We start from the raw sequence: 22,644 nt of genomic DNA, 5'->3' as shown, positions 1-22,644 counted from the left end.
AGATGCGAAGCCCTTAAAAATGTAAACTTGGCCAATCTTTCCTCTTAATTATAAATTACAGTCATTAACCTATTCATATTATTCCACATCAGTCACTTGCTTTATTAGCTACATTCAGTTCTGAATCCTTGAATTCCTCAGGCACTTGAGCTGGAAAGCCATGTCTACATCTGCAAGCATGTGAGGTGCTCTACAAACCCACCAGTTGTCAAAAGGGATCGGGAGCAAAAACCACTCCCTGGGCACCGTTTCAAGGGACGGAAACCATTCATCAGAAAATAGATTTCACTGGTGGTCCAGTGGTTAAGACTCCACGCTTCCACCGCAGGGGGCACGGGTTTGATCCCTGGTTGGGGAACTAAGATCCTGCATGCCGCAGGGTGCGGCCAAGAAATTAAAAAAGAAAGAAAGAAAGACTCTGATTGGGGGTCAGAGTCTCGGAAGTGGGCCCAGGGAGCATGGCAGAGACCCTCCGAGAGCCTGCCACTGGTCAGAGGAGCTCAGGCGTTAGCTGTAAGAGAGCTTGCATTCCTTGAATCTGCCTGTCATTTACAGTATTTCTACAAATGCAACTTTTAAAAAATTTTTATTTTGCCATTTTAACAACAGACTTTCATAGAAAAAAGTTTCGTAAGAAGTTTCTCGATTAACCTGGGTAAACGCATTTATAAAGACCTGAGATACCAACACTCTAGAAGGGGGAGATCTTTGGGAAAACTGAAAATAGCAGTTCTACTGAAATCAGGTCTGAAAATATCAAACCTACAAGGGAATTAAAGTTGTCACACATTCTCACGTTCCAGGAAAGGGCTGGGGGGAGATACACAGCCTCCCAAGTTTCATCGGCTGTTTTCAACCCCACGTCAACAGGTTATCACGTTGGTCCCATAAGATCAGGAGAGACAGCTGAGGCCCAGAGGACGGAGCTGAGCGGAGGGGCCGCAAAGGAGGTCTCACGACACCACAGGTCACCTGGCCTCACTCCCGTGGAGGCTGGAGCAAGCTCGAGGCCAGTTTCTCGTGGAAGGAAGAAGACTGAGCAGACACCGGACCAGGGGAGCCGGGAACGTCTGGGATGGACTCAGGTGGACAGAGGGTGTATTCCTGGCAAGTCACTTAAAGCCTCTGGGCCTGTCCCCTCTTTGAATCTGGGTGGATGACACGCTGTCTCTGGGCTATTCTCTGGCTCCTGTGGAGGACAGGGTAGTGACAACAGTATCCTAGGGAAGCCATAACCCTTGGGATGCTCCTCACATTCCAGGCTCCGGATCAAGTGGGCTCTTTCAGCTCACAGCGGTGGCCGACCAGGCCAGCACTCTCGTCACTCCACTCCGCAGGGGGAGGTGGAGCTCTCACAGGCTGAAGGACCACGGAGAGCGGGGCCCTAACCACTGCGCAACACCGCCCACCCCTGGGTCAAGGCCGCTCTGAGTCTGGATGAAGGATGGGCACCAGCTGACTGCGGCCCTGGGCCCCGGGTTTGGACGGATGCTTCACTCCGAGAGGCGGGTGTCACTGTGGACACAGAGGCTACACAGCCGCAGGTGAAGAAACTGGGACTTCACCCCCGTTTCTGTTTCTGACTCCAAGGCCATGTTCTTCCTACTGCATTAACCAAAGGGGGCGAGTGTGACTTCGGATCCCCGAAGAGAACTCAGACAACCCCAGACACGGGGGGCACCGTCGTGTGAGGCCCACAGGTGGGGTTCTCCTGCGGCTCCTCCCGCGGCTCCTCCCGAGGGACCCTCAGCAGTAGGTCCTCGCTTTCCATCCCGAGGCTAGAAGAGGGCCCCCAGGACCCGCCTCACCCTCCCTTCTTACGTTTCTCTGTGGCCAAACGCCTCCCCCCCTCCCCACGCCCCCTAAACAAGCTGTGTCACAAATAAACGCTTCTTCCCAAATGGAGCGCAGCCAGCACTGCCTTGCTCAACCTCAGATACAGAGTGACACGCGGACACATCTCTCCGCCAGCCCGGTAATCTCATCTAAACGGGACACACGTTTCTGTGGCGTCAAATGTTCTGAGGGACGGCAGCCCATGCTGCCCCTGTGCTTCTCTCAGCTCTCACAGCCGGATGCTCAGTGACCCGGTCCTGAAATCCGCCAGGAATCCACAACACATTTACTGACCTGCACCAAAGACAACTTTTCCCCCTTTTGAAAATCAGGACACCACTGGATGACCATTTAATGTTCTCTTTTGCACTCATGTGACAGAGATATTATAAGGCTAGTTACATCACAATAAACCTGTTTCAATGACCTGAAAGAGTATCTTAAAACAGAAGAAGAAAAAAGATACAGCTAAGGCCAAACAACTAACTTGTCATCTTGATCTTTTCCCAGTACATACCTGTATGTAACTATTCATAGTTGGGACCCTTTTCCTGGGCAATACTAATCAGAATTATTTAAATACGTATATATGTAAATATACACACACTAGTGTATGTACACATACATATATACACATACCACATATATGCATTTGTGTGTCTCTGTGTATACATATCATATGCGTCCTGTAACAGCAACACCAGCAGTTATAACTGAAGCAGGGATTTGCGAAGGGCAGGGCAGGGGAGGCAGACAAACTGCAGAGGAGGGGTATGGCTCTCCAGGGCATTTCCTCTGTAACATCTTCCTCAATACTGGACCTTCAAACCGTCATAAGAACTATTGAGGGCTTACTGGATGCTAGGCAATTGTCCTCTTTCACATGTTATTTTTCCTGAATCTTTAATTTACCCAATAGCAGCTACTTGCCTATCAAAAGATCCTGATCTCAAATCACCTGCACGATTTCACAACACACTCAGTGACCACTCCTGCCCTTCTGCATGGAGCTCTCCAGCTCACTCGGGGTAGCGCCAAATTAACTTGTTACTTCTACGCTCACTTTGTAGTACGGTATTGTTTAAGAAAGAAAAACGGGTCAGGTTTGCCACAGAGGAGATGAGTTATCAAGGCCAAATTGTTGGGCGGTATCCAAACACCTGGCTGCCACAAATGATTAATGTATTTCTAATGAGAACTGAGACCAAGATGAAGATGCTTAACTCGTTACGTCAAATTTCCTCGAGTTTTCTTAAAGGATCACAAAATTTTAATATTAGCGTGAAGGAATAAACCATAATAACCAGTTGTTTTTTTTTTTTTATGAACAGAAATGCTAGCTGCAAATCAGGCCTGGAAATTTCACGTTTTTTAAACAGTGAGCTCGGTGCTTTTAAAGCTTGTCAACTGGAGCTGCCTGAGGGAAGAACAGGCTCCTGACAAAAAGCCCTGTCACTGGAGGGTCAGGCAGAGGCTAGAGCGTCCTGGGAGCCCGCAGTGGACGGCAACTTGCCTCCACCTGTAGGACCCAAGGACTGCTGTTCACCGTCTGAGTGGAAGAGAAAAGGCAGAGGACGTACCTGAAGGCGAGGGCTAGCACCACACCTGTCCTCCACGTCTTTGTAAAATGTGCACAGCAAATTGGAGTTCAGAGCCCCCGGGGAGCCTCACCCCAGAGGAGAGCCCTCACTGGGTTAACAGTTACTCAGAGCCGAGACCACCGCCTTCAAAACTGAGACAGCCACCACGCCACATCCTCATTTCTATTTAGTAACAATAATTCATCGAGCACCTACTAAGTGCCAGGCTCTGTGCCCAACGCACATTTTCTTCCTGGAATGCATGTATCTTTTCTCATAGTCCCCCTATTTTGATTGAAGAAATTGAGGCTCAGGACGTCCAGTGAACGCCCTGGGCTCCCAGTTAGGAAGTGGCAGCGTCAGGGTTTGCACCTGCAGCTCCAAGCCCACCACTGCCACGGAACAGCACTGCCCCTTTGCACAAAGGAACGGGGCCTGCGAAGGCTAGTGGTAGACGGCCTCTAGGGCCACACACCAAAGAGGCCGCTCCAGTGACCACTGAGGCTGCGTGCCTGTCAGAAATGGAAGGAAAAAGAAAAGGAAGCAGCTGGCCAGATGTTCCTTCCTACCTGACCGTAGGGCTGGAGTTTCCGGCTGACCAACAGAGAAGCGCGGCCAGAGGAGGGGTAGTGGGCTCGGGGGCGCCTCCAGCCGTGAGCTCTGGGCCAGGGTCTGCCAGCTCACACCGCAGCGGACCCTCCTCACACATTCTCCCCGGGTCTTCGCCTGCCACCACTGTCCCCGCGGCTGCCTGCCCTCCCCAAGCGCTTCCTCAAGGATGGAACCCTGATCCGACAGGTTGGGACCCCAGCACCCAGTACAGTCCGTGTGCATTAAGAGGCGCTGGGTGAACCCCCATGTCCAGCGGCCAGGCAGGGCCTGGGGGGGTTTTGGTCACCCAGCAGCCCGTGACGGAAGCAATGGCAGGTGCGGGAAATTGCAGGCGGGAGCTTGTGTCTTGAAAGCCACCCCCTAAAACACAGGAGGCGAGAAGCGGAGAACTCAACTTCCTTCCACCCGCACCTCCGTCCCAGGGGAGAACAGGGGCGAGGTCTCCCCTCCTCCCATCGCACCCCTGCCCCGTCTCCCAGTACAGGCCAAACAGGCCCGAATGTGGCCCGGAATCTGCACTCTCAAATCCCACGAGCTCCAGAAAACGTCAACCACAGCGACAAAACCATCGTACGCACGGGTGGAGGGGAGACGGGCGAGGGGCACGGGGTGTTGTCCCGCCGGGCTCCTCCCTCCAGAACAGCGAAAGCCCACCCAAACCGGGACCAAGTCTCGGGTCTTCCCAGCCCCGAGAGCGCGCAGCCGCACAGCCGCCCCCTCCCGGCGCCGCGCGCCCGCCACCCGCGCACCTGCCTGCGCGCACCTGTCCGCGCACCTGCCCGCAGGCCGCCGACCCCCAGCCCCTGCCGACCCCAGCCCCACCGTCCCCGCGCTCCCTGCCCGCCCCGCGCTCACCAGCCCGCGCTCCGGCCGCTCCGGGCCCCGCGCCCCGGGCCGCGCGCTCCTGGGCCCCGGCCCCGGCTCCAGCCCGGCCCCGCCGCTTCCCGTCACGTGGACGGCCGAGGGCGGGAGCGCCAGGCCCCGTCCGGCCTGCGGCCCGCGTCGCCTGCAGACCCCGCCCCGGGCCGGGCTACGGGGAGGGGGGCGCCCCTCCGGCCTCCGGTGCCGGGGGTCTGCAGGGTTCCCGGCGCGCCTGCCTCGGGGGTCCGGGGGGAGACGCGCCGATCCCCGCGGGCGCTCGAGCGGAGCCTGCCGGGCGCAGGGCGGGGTCGGTAACGCGGCGAAGCTGCCGCTGCCGGGGCCGCGCTTTCTCCTCCCCCGCGGCCTGCCGGACTCGCCCGCCGCCCTGCTTCTAGCATCGCGACGGCGCTGGGCAGTGCACCTGCTGAAGGAATGAATGAATCCATCCACCCATCCATCACTCCTGGGAAAGGCTGGATGGCGCTGCCACCTGACGAAGTCGGGCTGGAGGAGTGGACGGCTGCTCGTGGCCCCCCGGAACCGAAATGTACTGCTGGGCATGAGCCGCCCGCTTCCGGCCCACCGCTAGCCCCGAGCCCCAGGGGCAGTGTATTCCAAGGTGTCCTTATTGAAGCAGGGAGTCCTGGGACTATTTTACCCAGTCCTTAAGGAAAGCTCATCAATAGCTATTCCTTTGGGTTAAGCCACAGTGAAGACTCCTAGGTTACGAAGAATCCATGCGCCTCTCTTCAATATATAGTCAAAATCCAGTTTCACGATGAAAAAATTAGAAAACTCCCTCCAGAGCTGTCAGTGCTCAATTATCAGCATAAATTATAAAAAGCCCAATTTTCTCAATGATTTCCCCTGACTTTAGAGGTCCCCTGTGACCTCAGCTTTCCTCCAGCCCCTGGGGATTACAGAATAAAAACGTCCTCCAGAACCAGGAGTCATACCAGATTCTACTCTGTGGTCTTCTGCTTCAAATGGCGAAAAACAAATGACCCCCCCCGCAAAAAAAGTTAAGTGAAGGAAATAAAGAACCATCAGGAATTACTCTTCTATGGCCTTTTACGCCCTTCCCTTCGGAGTTCGTGGCCACACACGTGCCCCAGCCCCAGACAGTGCTTCAGCCCTGACCCAGCGGATCCAGCATCACTGGCCCAGCCTCCAGGCAGGGAAGGGGTTTCCCAGAGTGTACAGCTATGTGTGCTTCAAAGACAAGTGGCAATGAATGGACTCCCGGGTCTAGCGCAGCCAGGGAGCTGGAGAACACCGGAGTACGTTCAGCCGTCTCCTCGTTTGGCCCAGGCCTGTGGAGGATATGTGACTGGTCATGAGCTCATCACTGGCCCAGCCGGGCCTAGAGTCCACTCTGCGCTTTTTCATTTCAGCGCTCTACCATGGCCTGGCGTGAGATTAGGTGCAGAGGCGACACCTACTGACTGCCAGCTGGACATTGGGCTAAGGGGCTTAGGGCAGTGATCTCATCTAAGCCTCGCCATATCCTTATGAAGTAGGCACTATTGATTTCTGCATTGTACACGCGAATTCACAGATGCAAAGAGAAGTGAAAGGCTTCTCCCAAATTCCATGGAAGAAAAGAGCAAGGATAAGAACCCAGAACTCAATAACACCATAAAATTTTTTATACATAAAATTGTTTTGTTGGTTGAATGGTTTATGGAATATTTGTGTTCTGCTTTAAACAATCTAGGAGTGCAAACGTGTTAACAAAAAAGGGGAGTAAAAGGAGGTAATTCAGAAATAATTATTTCCTTTTTCAAAGGATTTGCCATAAGATTCTTAAAATGGCAAACTCCACATGTGCTCATTATTCCATCTAGAAACATTTGTTCTTCCTGAACTTTCTGAGGAATCTATTTCACATATGTCCGGCAGCTGTATGTAAGTAACTATTCCATAAATGTGCAAAGATCTACATCAGGCTAATTCAATATTTCTCATGTTGTTTTGATTGGTCATATTTATGAATGATCAAAGTAATATTTTCAAAGGAATTATTAATTAACTTCATTTATTATATTTATTAAATATCCCTTGGGCCCATACTACACGTTAGAGTATTTTATAGAGTTTGAAAAAAATGGTCTAATAGATTAAGCGTTGAACAGGTACAACCGAATACTTTAATAGTTGCTATCTACTCCCAAAACTTAACATCCTCACTTACACATAGCAGAACTGTGGTTCTAAATAGCTAAAAACATGGGTCCAAAACGTGAACTGTTTTTTGTTATATTCACTTTGAAGCATTTTATGGATGCTCAGATACAGTTGACAATACATCTGATAAAATATTTATAACGTAAGTCTCTTAAATATTACACTGCCAACAAGAGGAATCAACACCCCAGGTTCTCAGTTTGTATCTTGTTCACAATTTATTCATTCAGTAGACACTTACTGAGTGCCTAAGTACAAGCACTGCGCGTGCTAGGGACCGGGCGGAGATTCCAAGGACACATATGCACCCTGTCCCAGAGGAGCTCATAACCCAGTGAGGTGATGATGCCAGGCAGGGCAGTGTTTGTTGGTTTCCCTCAGCTTTGTTCTTGTCGACTACAGGCACCAAATAAAAATGTTAATGAAACCCTCATGATCTTTGAGTGAAGGGAAAATTCTCATAATAAAACTTAAGCATCGGGCTTCCCTGGTGGCGCAGTGGTTGAGAGTCTGCCTGCCAATGCAGGGGACACGGGTTCGAGCCCTGGTCTGGGAAGATCCCACGTGCCGCAGAGCAGCGGGGCCCGTGAGCCACAACTACTGAGCCTGCGCGTCTGGAGCCTGTGCTCCGCAACAAGAGAGGCCGCGACGGCGAAAGGCCCGTTCACTGCGATGAAGACTGGCCCCACTTGCCGCAACTAGAGAAAGCCCTCGCACAGAAACGAAGACCCAACACAGCCAAAATAAATAAATAAATAAAATGCTGGCTTAACTCCTAGAGAGTTTAAAAAAAAAAAAAGTTAAATTAAAAAAAAAAAACTTAAGCATTTATGGTTACTATATAATACTCATAGATAATACTGTAGCAGGAATAAACTTCAGTCTACAAACTTAAATATGCAACAAATGGAATTTTTTCTGTAACTGAGCTTTATTTCTACTTTAAGCCCCCACTCGGCTGCAGTGACAATAATCTTATCAGCGGAGGCCGGCCCCCTTCCTCAGGACTGTGTCTGGTTAGGGAATTTGTGAAGTGCCAGAGATGAGGAGAAGCAGGAGAGGTCAGGTCCTCGCATCCCTGGTCCCCACATAGATTCTGAGATGCTCTTTGGCCACTCTGGGGTTTGGTTTTGTCTTTTGGTTTTGGTGCTGACAGGCCTGGCCCTTCCAATCACGGTAACTGCCTGGCTTGAAGGTCGGGAAACCTGTAGCTTCCTTGTTTCGATGTGACAGGAGTCTCTGTGAGGTGGCCTTTCTGCCTGGACACATTTGAAACATCACCTTAGAACTTGTTAGAAACGCAAATTCTCCCTGCCCTATTTCCTACATCAGAAACTCTGATTAAAACACAGCACACCACATGTTCTCGGAGGCTCCACTCTGCAAGCCTCTGCCCAGGATGGAGCCGGGGCAGGCGTTACCAAAGACATAGTCTCTCCTTCCCTGGAGCGGGGAGCGGTGTTAGAACCGAATTCTACTCCCTCCTCTCTGACTCCTGATTATTTTTTCTTCTGCCCAGGGGACGCTCCCTCTATCCTGAGATGTTTGTTTCAGAGGCACCAAGAGTTATCTTAATGGATTCAGTTTTAAGCAGGGAAGTACTTTTAGCTTTAAACTGGGAAATATCGGGAGAAAAAAAGCGCGCAGATCTCACCCGCCATAAAACATTTTTGCTGATGAAGAGCTTGAGGCTTCAGGTTAAGTCCTGAAAACCACAGGGAGAAAGAACACAGCAAGAACCGGTAACCACATTTTCAGGCTCTTACAAATTCTTTTCCCCCAACCTACACCACCGTCCTGCCACCTCTCTCCCCTGATGACAGTCAACAGGCTACAACAAATGTCCGGGTAGATAGAGGTAACAGGGAAGGGACTTTCCGTGCTTTGGCTCCAACCTCACAACACTGTGAGGTGGCGTTATCATTCCCATTTCACAGCTGCGGAAGCTAAACAAAAATGCGGCCGTGTCCCCAGCGCTTCTCAGCCGTTATTTTCATGTTTGAGCAGTTTCATCCGAGTATTATTTCAGGGAACAAATACTTGAGTGCCTACTATGTGCCAGGCGGTGGGATTTCAGGGAATTAAACCCTCTGGCCTTACATCATATTGAAGGAGGATTAAGAAACAAACAATAAAACGGGTAAAAAGAGAAACCCGAGACGCTACCCGCGCCATATTTGGGATAACGTCTATCTGCCTCCCGCGCCGTCTTCCCGCGAGGCCGTCCTGGGGCTCCCATTGGTCTCTGCCCCTGACGTCACAGGAGGCGCGACCGGCCGTGACCAATCATGGACCGCTCCGTGAACTTCGCCTTTCCGTCTCTTCCCGCCAGACTGGAAACGCCAATCGTTTCCTCGGCAGAAAGACCTTTCACTTCTTTCGCCCCCGGGGATATTCCCCGGCGAGAGCCCATTCGGCACCCCAGCCGACCCTGAGAGGCGGAACGGGACGGGCGGCGCACCCAGAGTGACGACGCACCCGAGACCGCCGCGCCGGCTGGGACGTCACTTCCGGGGCGCTTCCTCGCGGGGCCTTGTGGGTAGCCGGCCGGGGTCTCCTGGCGACGATGATGGCGGGGGATGTGGGCGGTCGCAGCTGCCCCGATTCGGAGCTGCTGCTGCACCCGGAGCTGCTGTCCCAGGAGTTCCTTCTCCTCACCCTGGAGCAGGTGCGGCGCGCCGGGGCGGGCGGGCCTGCTTGGGGGAGGCGCTGGGACTTGAGCTCGCCCCGGGGCGTCCTCGGCGGCGCCGGACACACCCGCCGCCGGCGCGCCTGCCGCCGGATCGAGCCTCTCTCCGCCCCGCTCGGCCCGGCCGGGTCTCCTCACTACCCTGTCCGGGAGAGAGATGTCCTTAGAATATCAGGAACTCCCGGGAGTTAGGACTTACGTTTTTGGGTCCTGATGGCTCGGAAAGGGGAGTTCAGGCGACCCCCGCGGCCTGGATGTAAGCAAGGGCCTCCGAAGAGAGGGGTAGGTCGTAGAAGAACGGAAATGACGGGTGGTGGTCCCCGACTGCCAGGGCTGGAGGGCATCGGAGAAATCGACTGTTCTCCACTCTCACCGCGTTCAAAGATGGGGAAACTGAGTCCCAGAGAAGTGGCATTACTTCTGTGAGGTCACACCGTCGGTAGATGGTGCAGACAGGCGAACTGGCTCTCAGTGCAGCGTCTGCTCTTTTTCAGCTGGTGTGGCCTCTGATAGCAGAAGAGAAATAAGACCAAAGAAGTGATGAGTTTTGTTTAAAGTGGTAGAGAATTACTGAAAGCTTTTGGAGGGGTTTAAGTAGCGTGTTTTGTTGTTTTCCTTGTGTTTTTCCCCCTCGGTACTCCTTCTCTGGTTTCCTCAAGCTCCCCTGCTAAGTAGATTATTTTAGGGATGTCAGTTACCTTTCTTACCTGTGGTTCTCAGACTTTTTAGGTAGGTCACAGTCACCCCGGGGCTTGTGAAAACACAGACTGCTGGGCTCCATATCCAGAGTTTCAGATTCAGTAGTTTGGGGTGTGGCCTGGAAATTGCCATTTTTAACGAGTTCTGGCCGCTGGTCCAGAGACCACAGTTTGAGAACCACTGTCCTGGGGCAGTGCTTCCCTAACTAAGGTGTCTATGGATTCTGTAGGAATGTTGTCCAAGAGAATCCCTAGCGTTTCCCCATTCTTCTGAGTGAGTACAGGTGAAAATTGATAATAAAGAATGGTCCAGAGACATTATAAGAGATAAAAGAAGGAAAGTTTGTGCTTTTAAATCTTGAAGAACAAAAAGAAAGGGGATCAATTTATCAGAGGGCTGATTGGATTTGTTCTGTCAGTTTTAAACACAAATGTTTCCAAGCCTTTCTGAATTGTTGAGCCCACAGTCTCCTTTCCATCCTTATTTTCCTTCCTAAATCCAACTCTGTCCGTAACTGCTCCTGTGCCTTCTGCCATATGTTTTCTGTTGAGAGTAAATCGGAAAGTGAGGTGATGCAGAGAGGGAGAGTTGGACGATGACCGGGAGCCACTGAAAGGACTGGTGCAGACATGAGGGGCCGCTTGTTCTGGTGTGTGCTGTTACCAGGACCATCATCAGGAAGGCGAATGCAGCTTCCGTCCATAGGGCCATTCAAGTCTGGGTGGTGGCCTTCAGTTTAAGAAGCACTATTAGGGAAACATGGGGAGTAATATACAGGGTGAGACCTCCAGCCCGCTAATCTGATCATGATAGTAACACTCTAGATAACTTTTTGACAGGATGTAGTAATTGTTATCATTGTTTGTTTTCTTTTGTCTGGTCTCCCCAGAAGGTCCCTCATTTTCAGTTTTGTTCATAGGTTAAGATGCTGCTCCTGGAAATGGTCTTTATGCCTCCTGTGTGGGCTGAGCAGTGTGGACAGCTGTCCTTGTCGCACTGAGGACATGTGACCACTGTCTTTAAGATGAAGCTGAACCAAAATTTGAAGAGCTTAGCGTCTTTATAATACTGGTTTTTTTTGTTTGTTTGTTTGTTTTTAATTTATTTTTGGCTGTGTTGGGTCTTCGTTTCTGTGCGAGGGCTTTCTCTAGTTGCGGCGAGCGGGAGCCACTCTTCATCGTGGTGCGTGGGCCTCTCACCGTCGCGGCCTCTCTTGCTGCGGAGCACAGGCTCCAGACGCGCAGGCTCAGCAGTTGTGGCCCACGGGCCCAGTTGCTCCGCGGCATGTGGGATCTTCCCAGACCAGGGCTCGAACCCGTGTCCCCTGCATTGGCAGGCAGATTCTCAACCAGTGCGCCACCAGGGAAGACCTATAATACTGTTTCTTGCAGTATCATATAGAATGTTAGGCATGTGTCTAAACGTGAAAATGGTTTTATACTTGTAATTTAAGCAGTCATGTTTTACCCTGTTAGGTAGGCAGTTGGTTAGTTATTAAAATGAGAGATGTTGTTTTGAAATTACTTTTGTTTCCTTTTCTACAGAAGAACATAACTGTTGAAAATGACATGAGAGTAAACAAAGACAGTCTTACCGATCTTTATGTTCAGCATGCAATACCACTGCCGCAGAGAAATTTGCCAAAGAATAGATGGGGGAAAGTGATGGAAAAGAAAAGAGAACAACATGAGATAAAAAATGAGACGAAAAGGTACTTTTGCGTCGTTCTGGTTATCATCTTATCTTATATGACTAAACAATTTTGCTTTTCTTTTTTCCCCAGATAAACTTAGGTAAACAGTATTGACTCAGCTACTGTTTATTGAGCACCAGGTACTGTGCTGTAGCATGAATAAAACTGACAGAATTCCTTGCTCATATTTTAATTGGGAGAAACACAATAAAAAAGTTAAGTAAAATACAAGGTATGCTACATTGTGGTAAATGCTAAGGGAAAAGTGAAACAGGGAAAGGGAGGACAATTTTACGTAAAGTGGCCAGGAACAACTTCACTGAAAAGTGACATTTCAGTAGAGAGACCTGTAGAAGGGTAGAGGGCAAGCCAGCGTCCCAGGCCGAACCTGAGAACCTGGTCAGGAGTGTGTCCACACGATGTGCCAGGAACAACCCAGAGGCCATCAGGCTGGGCGGGGAGCATCAAAGGCAGAGCAGGGAAGGAGGTGCACAGGGTTGAGTGCAGGAGGTTGTCAGTCGTTGTAAGAACCTTGGCTTTGCTCTGAGATGAGAAGCCATTGGAGAATTTTGAGCAGAGTGATGACACCATCTGATGTACATTTTAAGAGGTTTATTTTGGCTGCTGTACTGAGAAATGATTTAAGGTTGGGGGAGGGGAATGGGGAAACCACTTAAGGGGTTGTGCTGTAATCCTAGCAGCAGATGGCAGTGACTTTGACTGAGGTGGTGGACTTGGTAAGAAGCGGTTGGGGTCTGGATGTGTTTTGGAGGCAGAGCCAATAAGATTTGTTGAATTGTCAGAAAAAAGTGGAGTCAGATAAGACTCTGAGGTCTTTGAATAAAACAGAAATGAAGAGATGGTCGTGTAGCTTCAGGTACACTATTTTAAAGTTTTAAATTCCAGAAAATTTTTCATAAAACCACAAGCAAGTGAATTTCCTTTTATAAAGAAAGTTACATTTAACTAATCAGTGTAGTTGGTTAGTGAGGACCAAGTATCCTAAGATCCCTAAATGGGCTAATTATTTCTTTTCTTGTGTCTGTTTATCACAAGTGGGTGCTCTTGATTAATTGCTGAATTTCTTTTTAGAGCCTTACTGTCACAGGCAGTGCACTAGAGAAAGTGGGAGGAGATGGAGTGAGAGGGCTGCGTGAGGAGAATGCCAGCTCTGAGTTAGTGGCTTTACTCTCTAGGTACAAAGAAGAATTCATGACTGATAGGGAGGCTGTTCCCCAAGTCCGAGAACAGCTGAAGAACGTGACGTGTGTGCTCACCTGTGTATAGTGTTCTGGAGAGTAGATACGGGTACAGTCTCACGGTTGATCAGGAGCGCATTCGGCTCAGGGTGAGCAGCATTTTAACTCTGTGGTTACAGGCCGTGTATGAGCGGTAACTGTGCTAAATCTGTGGATTATGCCGTGTGTACCTTTAATTTATTTTCGGTGGCCCTTACTAAGAAAGTATTTTCTTCTTGACCTGCACATTCAGGCACATTGTCGTGAGCAAAGCTTTCAGTGCTGTTATGTTTTACTCCCTATGGTAATCCCTCTTAATTCCTCTATATCATTTTGGAAAGGATCTTTGACTGTTTGTAAACATCACAGTTTGGCTCTCAAATCAGAGCATTAAAGCTGGAAGTATCTAAGAGACCATCAGGCCTTTTTGAATTGCTTGTGACTTTCCCCGGAGGAGCTGAGCTCCAGAGGTGCTGTGATGTCCCCCAGGGCACACCACGCTAGGCCCGGCTCTCTGGTGCAGTGCTTCTCAAACTTCAGCGTGCTCCTGAGTCAGGCTGACCTCTCCCCAGCTGGAGAGTCCTGCCCTCAGTCCTGCTGTCTGTTGCCCTCGGAGGTGGCGGTGGGTGGACGGTGAGCTTGTTTTTCATCTTCTACCAAATGGTGTTCACTGGTGGCCTAAGAATTGGTGAGTTTGGCCAGTCACCTAGGGTCTGGCTAAAGTGCAGACTCTCAGTCAGTACGGATCACAGCCCCAGCTGCTGCGATTCTTTCGAGCTCCCGAGATGGCGCTGGTGCTGCTGGCCCCTGAGCAGCGAAGCCCAAGTGTCCTTCCCGACGACTCAAGTCCTTTTAACGTGTTTATTTTAAATAAACAAATCTATGTTTCATTTGAGGTATAATTAATAATGAACAAATGAATGCTTTTATTATTAATCTTTATGATTAAGAGTGGCAGTTAGGTTTTCGGAAGCTAAATGTGAAGACTTGCCAAGTTATAAACTTAAAATTATACAGATGTTACAGTTAGTTTCGAAGATGCCGTGGCTTTAAAGACCTTTAACGAATGGAGTAGGATGTCCTGTCCCATCGTCTGTAGACTGCCATTATGGTAGTTTAGTATAGTTTTATAGTCTGTTTCCTTTCTAAATAATCATTGATACATGGGTAAGATAACCCTATCAATAGGATGGTGATTTTTAAAAATTAAAAAAAAATTTTTTTTGTTACTAGGAAATCCTGTTTTAAGTTTTGGGGTTAGTTGGTGGATTGATGCTTTAAAAATAACTGTGTATACATGAAAGGTAACTACATTTTTGTCAATAAATATTTTAAACTTAAAAGCACTGGAAAATTATCATTTCACTTAAAGTAAACATAGAAAACTGCATTTCTGGTAGCCCTACTTCCAGTAGTCCTACTTATCAATAAATCTTTTTCGGTCATTGTTTTACCTGTGAGTCCCAGGGAACTGGTTTGCTGTCCAGAGGGTATTTTTCATGACACATCCCTCCGATTTCAGGAGTAGCACCGCAGACGGGTTTCGGAAAAGACCCCTCATCGTGTTTGACGGGAGTTCAACAAGTACAAGCATAAAAGTGAAGAAGAGCGAGAACGGAGACAATGACCGACTCAAGTCCCGGCCTCAGGCCGGCGCTACCAGTAATGCCTTTCGAAAATTGTCAGATTCCTCTTCAGGTGTTTCACCCCTAATTTTGTCTTCCAATTTGCCTACGAACAATAGAATGGAACACAATAATAATGACACTAAACAGAACCATGACTTAATGCATAGGAAAAGTCCTTCCGGCCCCGTGAAGTCGCCGCCTTTGTCGCCTGTAGGAACTACTCCAGTGAAGTTAAAGCGAGCCGCTCCCAAGGAGGAGGCCGAGGCCGAGGCCGCGGTGAGTGTGGACAGGAGATGTGATCGTTCTCCAGCCCGTCAGTGATCCGTCTCACTTGTACATCTCATTTCTCGTGTGTTTGAGCCCTGGAATCCATGATGATAAGCTAATGTTTCTTAAAGTGCACTCAGTTTATTTCTGCTTAAAATGTGTAAAGAGAGTGTCTCTTAGGCCCTTTTCCTAGATTTTCCTCACTTAGATCCTTTAACTATCTTGGAACTAAAAGAGAGAAATAGTCCCTTGTTAGCAAGGCTTAGAATGTTAACTCAGTTGTCCAGGGTCACGCATTTATGAAGTAGCATTTTAGAGCTTGACCTTAAGTCTGTTTTGCACTTACCTTAAAATCACACCAGAATCTCTAGGATTTACCCCTTGCCTCCCCTACCCCTCACATGTACCTATCTTTAGAAGGATGGAGTCTCCTCCGTTACGCTCTACTAGACTTACCATTTGGATGCTTGGATTTCGTACGGCAGATTTCTATAGATAACATGGTTTATTTTGAGTTTAATTATGAGATTTTACATATCTATATATATTTGATCTTCCCATAGTCTTCTCAGAAAAGTGATTTCACTTTTAAACATCCAGCAGTTTTATAGCTTTTATTCCTTATTTTAGTTCATTCAGGCTGATATAACAAAAAATACCATTGACTGGGTGGCTCAAACAATAAACATTTATTTCCTATGGCTCTGGAGGCTGGAAGTCCAAAATCAAGGCGCTGGCAGATTCAGTGTCTGGTGAGGGCCCACTTCCTGGTTCAGAGTCAGCTGCTTTTCACTGTGTCCTCACATGGCAGAAGGGGCAAGGGAGCTCCCTGGGGTCCCTTATGGGGGCACTAATCCCCTTCATGAGGCTCCACCCTCATGACATAAGCGCCTCCCAAAGGCCCCACCTCCAGGTACCATCACATCGGAGATTAGGTTTCAACACAAGAATTTTGAGGGGACACAAACATTCCATCCATAGCATTCCTGTAAGTATACTTTGGCTTTATTATCATCTTCAAGTTGTGTGTCAAAGGGAGCAAAACTCTGAGTGGTTCAGACCTTCTAAAATAACAGATCCGGGGCTTCCCTGGTGGCACAGTGGTTAAGAATCCGCCTGCCAATGCAGGTGACACGGATTCAGGCCCTGGTCCGGGAGGATCCCACATGCCGCAGAGCAACTAAGCCCGTGCGCCACAACTACTGAGCCTGTGGGCTAGAGCCCGCGTGCCACAACTACTGAGCCTGTGCTCTACAGCCCACGAGCCACAACTACTGAGCCTGTGGGCTAGAGCCCGCGTGCCACAACTACTGAGCCTGCGAGCCACAACTGCTGAGCCCACGTGCCTAGAGCCTGTGCTCCACAACTACTGAGCCTGCGCTCTAGAGCCCGTGAGCATTAACTACTGAAGCCCATGCGCCTAGAGCCCGTGCTCCACAACAAGAGAAGCCACTGCAATGAGAAGCCCGCGCACCCCAACGAAGAGTAGCCCCCACTTGCCGCAACTAGAGAAAGCCCGCACACAGCAACGAAGACCCAACACAGCCAAAAATTAAATTAATTAATTAATTAAAAAAAAAAAAAAAAAACCTAAAATAGCAGACCCTGGAAAAAGAAAGCTGCTCTGTATCTGAGCCGCCCAAAGTTCTTGTGTTAGTTCTTCATTGACTCCTTTCAGCAACCCTGTGAAGGAGGTACAATAGCTTTTCCCATTTCACAGATGAGGGGAAAGAAGCTTAAATAATTTAAATAACCTTGTCCAGGTTCCAGAGTCAGTAAGTGGCTGGCCCGCAGTTTGAATCCAGGTCTGTGTGGCCTCAGCGGACGCACTTCTGAGGGCACCACGCTGCCTCTGCCCTCATTCTCTCACTCCTGTGGGACGAGGAGGGGGTGTCGGAAACGAGCGGGAAGAGCAGTCCAGACCTTGAATATTGGGATAAGAGTGAGCTTTGAGGATTTTTTTCTCCCCCAGTCTCTTGGAAAGCATTTTTCTACCCAGAAAGCTTTTACTGTTTCTGAGGTGTGATTTTTTTCTCTTTTAAATCTTGTATTAAGGTCTTAGATTGTGAGGTTGGGAGGAGATGGGCTCGGCAGGGAGGAAGCAGGTCTGGAGCAGTCAGTGGTTCTCAACTCCGAATGTGCCTGAGGTCACCTCGAGGGGCTTCCAGAAAACCTGGCCCGAGTCGGAGCCTCGTCCCAGCCACCTCCCGTGGGTGCTGACTGAGTTGCTTCTGCGATAGGGCCCAGGCCTGGGCATGTTGGTCAGTTGGTCAACTTTACCGTGGGTGAGTCTGCAGGGTAAACACCTGAGAACCACCGCTGGCAAAACGGGAGCCCGGGGCTCGCCTTCTTTCCTCACCTTCCCCACCAGATGGCAGCAGTGCCCCACCGTTTCTGCATCAGTGGTCAGGCTTGGTGGTTTAAAATGTGCCTTTTGGGTATTCTCTGACATTTCTGCAAGTGTAAACTGACTTCTTCTCATGTCTTTTCAGAATAACCTGAAGCCCCCAGAAGCAAAGAGGAAGATACAGCATGTTACGTGGCCGTGAAGGAAAGTTTCCAAAAATGTAAATATAACTGTAACTGTAGTTTTTCAAACAAGTTCACATTTACTGACAGTATTTACAGAGATCCTGATTATTGTGGAATTTTCTTAAGAGGTTTAAATTAGGTTCAAAATAATAAAGTCCTTTCCTTTCCTTTTTCCCTCCTTTTCCTTCCTTTGGGGGGAACAAATCTTGCCTTTCATGCTCCTATTAGGAAAGAGTTTCTTTTTAAACAAATGGTTTAGTATAAGTCATTTATATTGGCCCTACTCAAATAATTAGCTGCAAGTCTGGTATAAAGCATTTGATGAATTTTAGGAATTATTCGCATTAGTCTCTTTTGGTCTTTGGGGAAATTTGAGGTTTTTTAAACTCGGATATTTTAGAAGTTCACAATTTTCATTTCTTTTCCCAAGCAAAAGAAAATAACAGTTCATTGCAATATTCTAGTGAATTCTGCCAAACTCCTCCTCAAGGTTCCCCATGGAAAGCATATTAGTAGTGCTGCCAATAAACTGTTCGGAATATACAGATGAAATTGCTGTTCTTTAAGTGCTTGTGTTGCCTCTTTCCATAAACTCGAAAGGGAAATGGGCGCTTGCTATTGCTCCTTCCCGTTTATTGTGAATTGATTTCTTGTGAGTAGACCGGCCCACCCCTTGGACGCTCCTGTCACGTGGCAGCCCTGCTCCTCTTCTCACGGCGGCTCTGACCTCCCTCTCAGCTCTGGTTTCACTGTCTCCTGGGAGCTTAATCTTTTCCAAATGAGGCCGACTTCAAACTCTGCAGGGGAAGTAATCACTTTAGAGGTGGTACCTGATGGCAGAAAGCTTACAGGATAGGAAGGGTGGGTAGAATTCTAGAACCTGAGAATCCAGGAAGCCTGGCAGTGAGGGGAACTCGGCGCGACGTGCAGTCGGCAGAAGGGGGGTTGCTGAGTCGGAGGTCACGAGAGAGCAGCACGGGGGCAGGGGCCCGTCACCCGCGGAGGCACCGCCGAGGTTTCGTTGGTGTTAAGTGGTGTCACTCCAGTTGTGTAGCAGAAGTCAGCGGGGAGCTAGGCTAGCCCTCACGTTCACGAGTTCTGGTGTCCACTTCCTGCTGTGTATTTCTAACCAAAGCCAAGGGTACTTTATACTCTTCCCTTGTACGACTGATCTTCGAATGGGGTTTGCCTTTCAACACTTTTTAGAGCAATCCATTGCTTTTTTGATATGTTAAAACAAGCATTTTAGTTCAGCTATTGAATAGCCTTACAAAAAATTAATTCAGCCTTGCAGGTAAGTACTGTACTAAAACTTTAACCCTGCAGTTTTTAGCCTTTCTGCCTTTATCCAGACTATAAATCCATACCCGTAAGACGAAACTGAAAGACACTGAGTGTGGCATAAGTTGTTAATGTTACGCTAAATTGTTAAATGTTTGGTTGTCTGCAGGGCTGATATTTGGAATATTGTTGAAGGACAGCCATAATCCTATACACAGCTGTGTTAAGGGAGATTTTAAAAGTGCAGATTTCAGGGTAGAATGACAAATTATATTCTACATTCTGTTGTCTCTTCTGCTTCCATCTGCATTTCTCTCTTAGTTAAGAGAGATTTAGCCATTTGACAGTTTTAAGTCAGTGGAAACTTGTTTTTAGTTACTCAATAAAATTAATTTTTAATTTGTGTATTTAACTTACAGAGTAGGTTGGTAATAACAGCTGAACTGTGTAACATTGTTGCTTCAAATTGAAGTTTATATTATGAACATTCAGAATCAGTGCTCATATAGTAGCATATTATTGAGCTATCTTGAGTTTGAAAAGTGGGGAAGCCTCAACCCTGTGCTGTGTGTCACGTACACTGACATCCGAGCGCTAGGCCTCCTTGCGGTGCGCGGACACAGCTCCATGGGCGGTGGTAGGGCTCCGAGGTGGTGCTTTGTGGGCTTGAGAGCTCCCAAGGCCTTGATGTGAACGGCGCACACCTGGACTACCCCTCGCCCCCTAATGTGGGCTGATCTGGTTGCTTGGATTCCTTCCTGGGGTCAGCGAAGGGCAGTCGGTCGAGTCAGGCGGCTCCCGGGGAATAGGCATGTGTCCACTTCCTGCCCTTAGCAGGTGGTCTCGTTCTTTTCTTCCTCCTCCTCTTTGTTCCCTGTTTTCCTTTTTCTTACTCTCCCCTCCCACAGTGCAGTTGCTCTGCCCCTTCTCTGTCACCCTGTAGATCCTGAGCTCCAGGCTTAGGTTTACAAGTCGCATTGCTCGGCCCGCTTGTCGCTGGGGCTGGAGCTAGGCGAGCCCCGTGCTTCTTGAGGACCACAGACGCTGCCGCGGGGGTCTGCGAGTCTCAAGGCCCTGCAGCACCGGGCGCTGAGTTGCCGCAGTGGCTCTGGAGGCGGGGCGGTTTACCAGGGCCCACTCACTGATCTGGGCGGCTGCCAGGCCCTCCGCAAGGCTGGCTCAACTACTGCTGGGAGGCTGTAGTATTTCTGCTAGTATTAAAATTCTTCAGGATTGCAGGTATTGTTTGAAAGAGTGTTTTGGTTAACTTAAGTTTTGAGAGGTGATTCTAAAACTGATCTAGAGACTCATTTAATAGCAACAACCTGTTAAAAACTTACATTAAGTGAAACTGCCAGTGGATTAAATCATATGTATGTAAGAGCTTCCTTTGTTTACTAGTGTGGGACCTCAGTAATTCTGAGGCTCCAAAATGGTCAAAACGTTCTTAAGTGTGCTCTTTTATTAAATGCTTGTGCAGGTTTTGTAATTTGGTACAGAAAGTTTAACCTTGTAATGTCCATTTTTGTATGTAAAAAGTCTTTTAAGGAGGCTTATCCTTATTTAAATAAAAGGAATAAAATTATTGAGTAGGTTTCTCATTCACAAAAAAAAATAAAATGGAAACGCACTCTGTAGTGATTTGATCTCTTTCTGTTTCACTAAACTATGTCAAAAAGTGTTACTTATTCTTTATGTACAGCCTCCTGTACCCAGATCAGCTGGGCTCCGCCCTGGTGCCAACAGTCCAGCCACGTCTTGGGCCTGCGGGAGGTGCTGGGTCGCCAGGGCGGCCTGCCGCACGGCTGACTCGCTGGCGGCCACTGCACTTCGTGGGATGGAGACGCCGTCCCCCGAACCTGTCCTGTGGAAGCTTTCCTGCCCGGGGTGGGGGGGGGGGTGGGGACTGACCAGAGATTCGGTCGAGGGGTTGTTTGTGTTTGGAGTGATCTTGAAGAAGTTAATATTTTTTACTGGTATCTTACTGTTGGAGACTGAAGCTCTAAATTAACTAATTAACTTGGAAAAGCCTCAGGTAACTTTCTACCTTGAACTTGAAAGTAGATCTTTCATTTTTTGTCTGGACAGAAGAGACGAAAAAATCTCATTTCCATTTAGATGGTTTTTTACGCAAGTGCCCTCTGCTGGCTCACATGCTCTGTGCTGTCGGTGCTGACCTTGGTTGTCTTCCCTACTGTGGCAGAAAAGCTAAAGACGTGAGTTAGTAAGTTCCTGCTCAGCGAATGATGGATAATCGTAATGACGGGAAGAAAACCAGTCATCAAACAGTTGAGGGAAGGGGGGAGGGTGAGGAGTGGTTAGGGAAGGCGGTTTGGGAAAGCTTTCGGGAAGAGCGTCCTGTTTGCGGTGGGTTTTAAAGGGCTGCGTGGTCTTTATTGCTCCTGCCGTCAAAGGCGGGATCCGCGTCCCACCGCTGGGTGTGGGCTGGCCTGGTAGTTTGCCTTGATCAAACCACTGCTTTTCGCTCTTGGAGCCCTGCGGCAGCCGTGGGAAAAGCCTGCCGGAGAAACGTGTCCCATCCCGCAGCCAGCACTAACCCCCAGACCTGGGACTGCTTGTCACCCTTCCCCACTTGCTGCCAGGTGAGACCAGCCCAGGCAGCTGACTCAGAGTCATGAGGGGGCAGAGTGAGGGGTGTACGAAGCCACTAGGTGTTGGGGTGCTTTGTGCCTAGCCCTGGATAACTCAGATGCCAGCCAGGGGCAGAGTGGAGCCCTGAGGCTGGACAGGATTTCATGGCAGAAAGGCTGGTGTGGCTAGGGTCAGTGAGAGAGTGGGGAGGCTAGTGTGAAATGACCCCAAAGCAGGGGGCAGGAGCCAGACCACACAGGACTTAAACGGGCCATGTAAGGACTTTGGATTTGATTCTAAGAGCAATTGGAAGCTCTTTGTTAACTGTTCAGACTTAACCAAGCGTTCAGTTTAATGAGAAGACTGAAATAAGACTAGTTCAATAAGTATATATAATAGACCTAAACATTTTTTTATCTAATAAAATTATCTAAGTTTTTGTTTTTGTTTTAGCATATTTGAATTAAAATATTCATTTTAAAAATATGGCTAATAATTAAGTCTTAGGAGAGACTAAAATACCAGTTAAGGTAAAAGATAGTTTTCATAAATATAAAAACACCATCATCTAGCTAAGCCTTCTGTTAATATCTATTCTGCCTTGCTATATAATTTTTTTAAATAAACCTTTTATTTTAGGTAAGTTTTAGATTTATGGAAAAATCACCAAGATAGTACAGAGAGTTGCCATATACTACACACCCAGTTTCCCATGTTACTGCTATACGTTAGTGTGGTATATGTGTTGAAATCCATCAGTATTGATATATTATTATGGACTAAAGTCCATAGATTTATTCAGATGTCCTTAGTTTTGTTTTCTAATTTGTTTATTTATTTATTTATTTTTGGCTGCGTTGGGTCTTCACTGCTGTGCACGGGCTTTTCTCTAGTTGTGGCGAGCAGGGGCTCCTCTTCTTTGCGGTGCACGGGGCTTCTCACTGTGGTG

The 22,644-nt window shown here is 48.6% G+C and overlaps 2 protein-coding genes across 6 annotated transcripts in view; one reads left to right on the top strand and one right to left on the bottom strand.

Moving 5' to 3' along the window:
- TGFBRAP1 (transforming growth factor beta receptor associated protein 1) overlaps nucleotides 1–9,175 on the bottom strand; it is a 51,475-nt gene extending 42,300 nt beyond the window's left edge. For 3 of the 5 annotated variants that reach the window (XM_082357448.1, XM_082357450.1, XM_082357452.1), the window contains exon 1: nucleotides 5,311–9,175. In XM_082357448.1, coding sequence (XP_082213574.1) covers nucleotides 5,311–5,450 — 140 coding nt within the window. In that variant the 5' untranslated portion in view covers nucleotides 5,451–9,175. The other 2 variants (XM_082357451.1, XM_082357449.1) reach the window with 2 other exon arrangements.
- A 313-nt stretch (nucleotides 9,176–9,488) lies between these two features.
- LOC309612129 (ashwin) lies at nucleotides 9,489–18,374 on the top strand. The gene is made up of 4 exons (XM_082357476.1): nucleotides 9,489–9,744; nucleotides 12,009–12,175; nucleotides 14,918–15,299; nucleotides 17,783–18,374. The coding sequence occupies exons 1-4, from the start codon at nucleotides 9,643–9,645 to the stop codon at nucleotides 17,837–17,839; spliced, it is 708 nt and encodes a 235-aa protein (XP_082213602.1). The 5' UTR covers nucleotides 9,489–9,642; the 3' UTR covers nucleotides 17,840–18,374.
- Nucleotides 18,375–22,644: the final 4,270 nt, after the last annotated feature.

The sequence above is a fragment of the Balaenoptera borealis genome (genome assembly GCF_965194805.1).
Source record: "Balaenoptera borealis genome assembly, chromosome: 15".
Taxonomy (NCBI): domain Eukaryota; kingdom Metazoa; phylum Chordata; class Mammalia; order Artiodactyla; family Balaenopteridae; genus Balaenoptera; species Balaenoptera borealis.
Note: the sequence above shows the minus strand (reverse complement) of the source record. Positions and strands in the feature narration are given on the sequence as shown.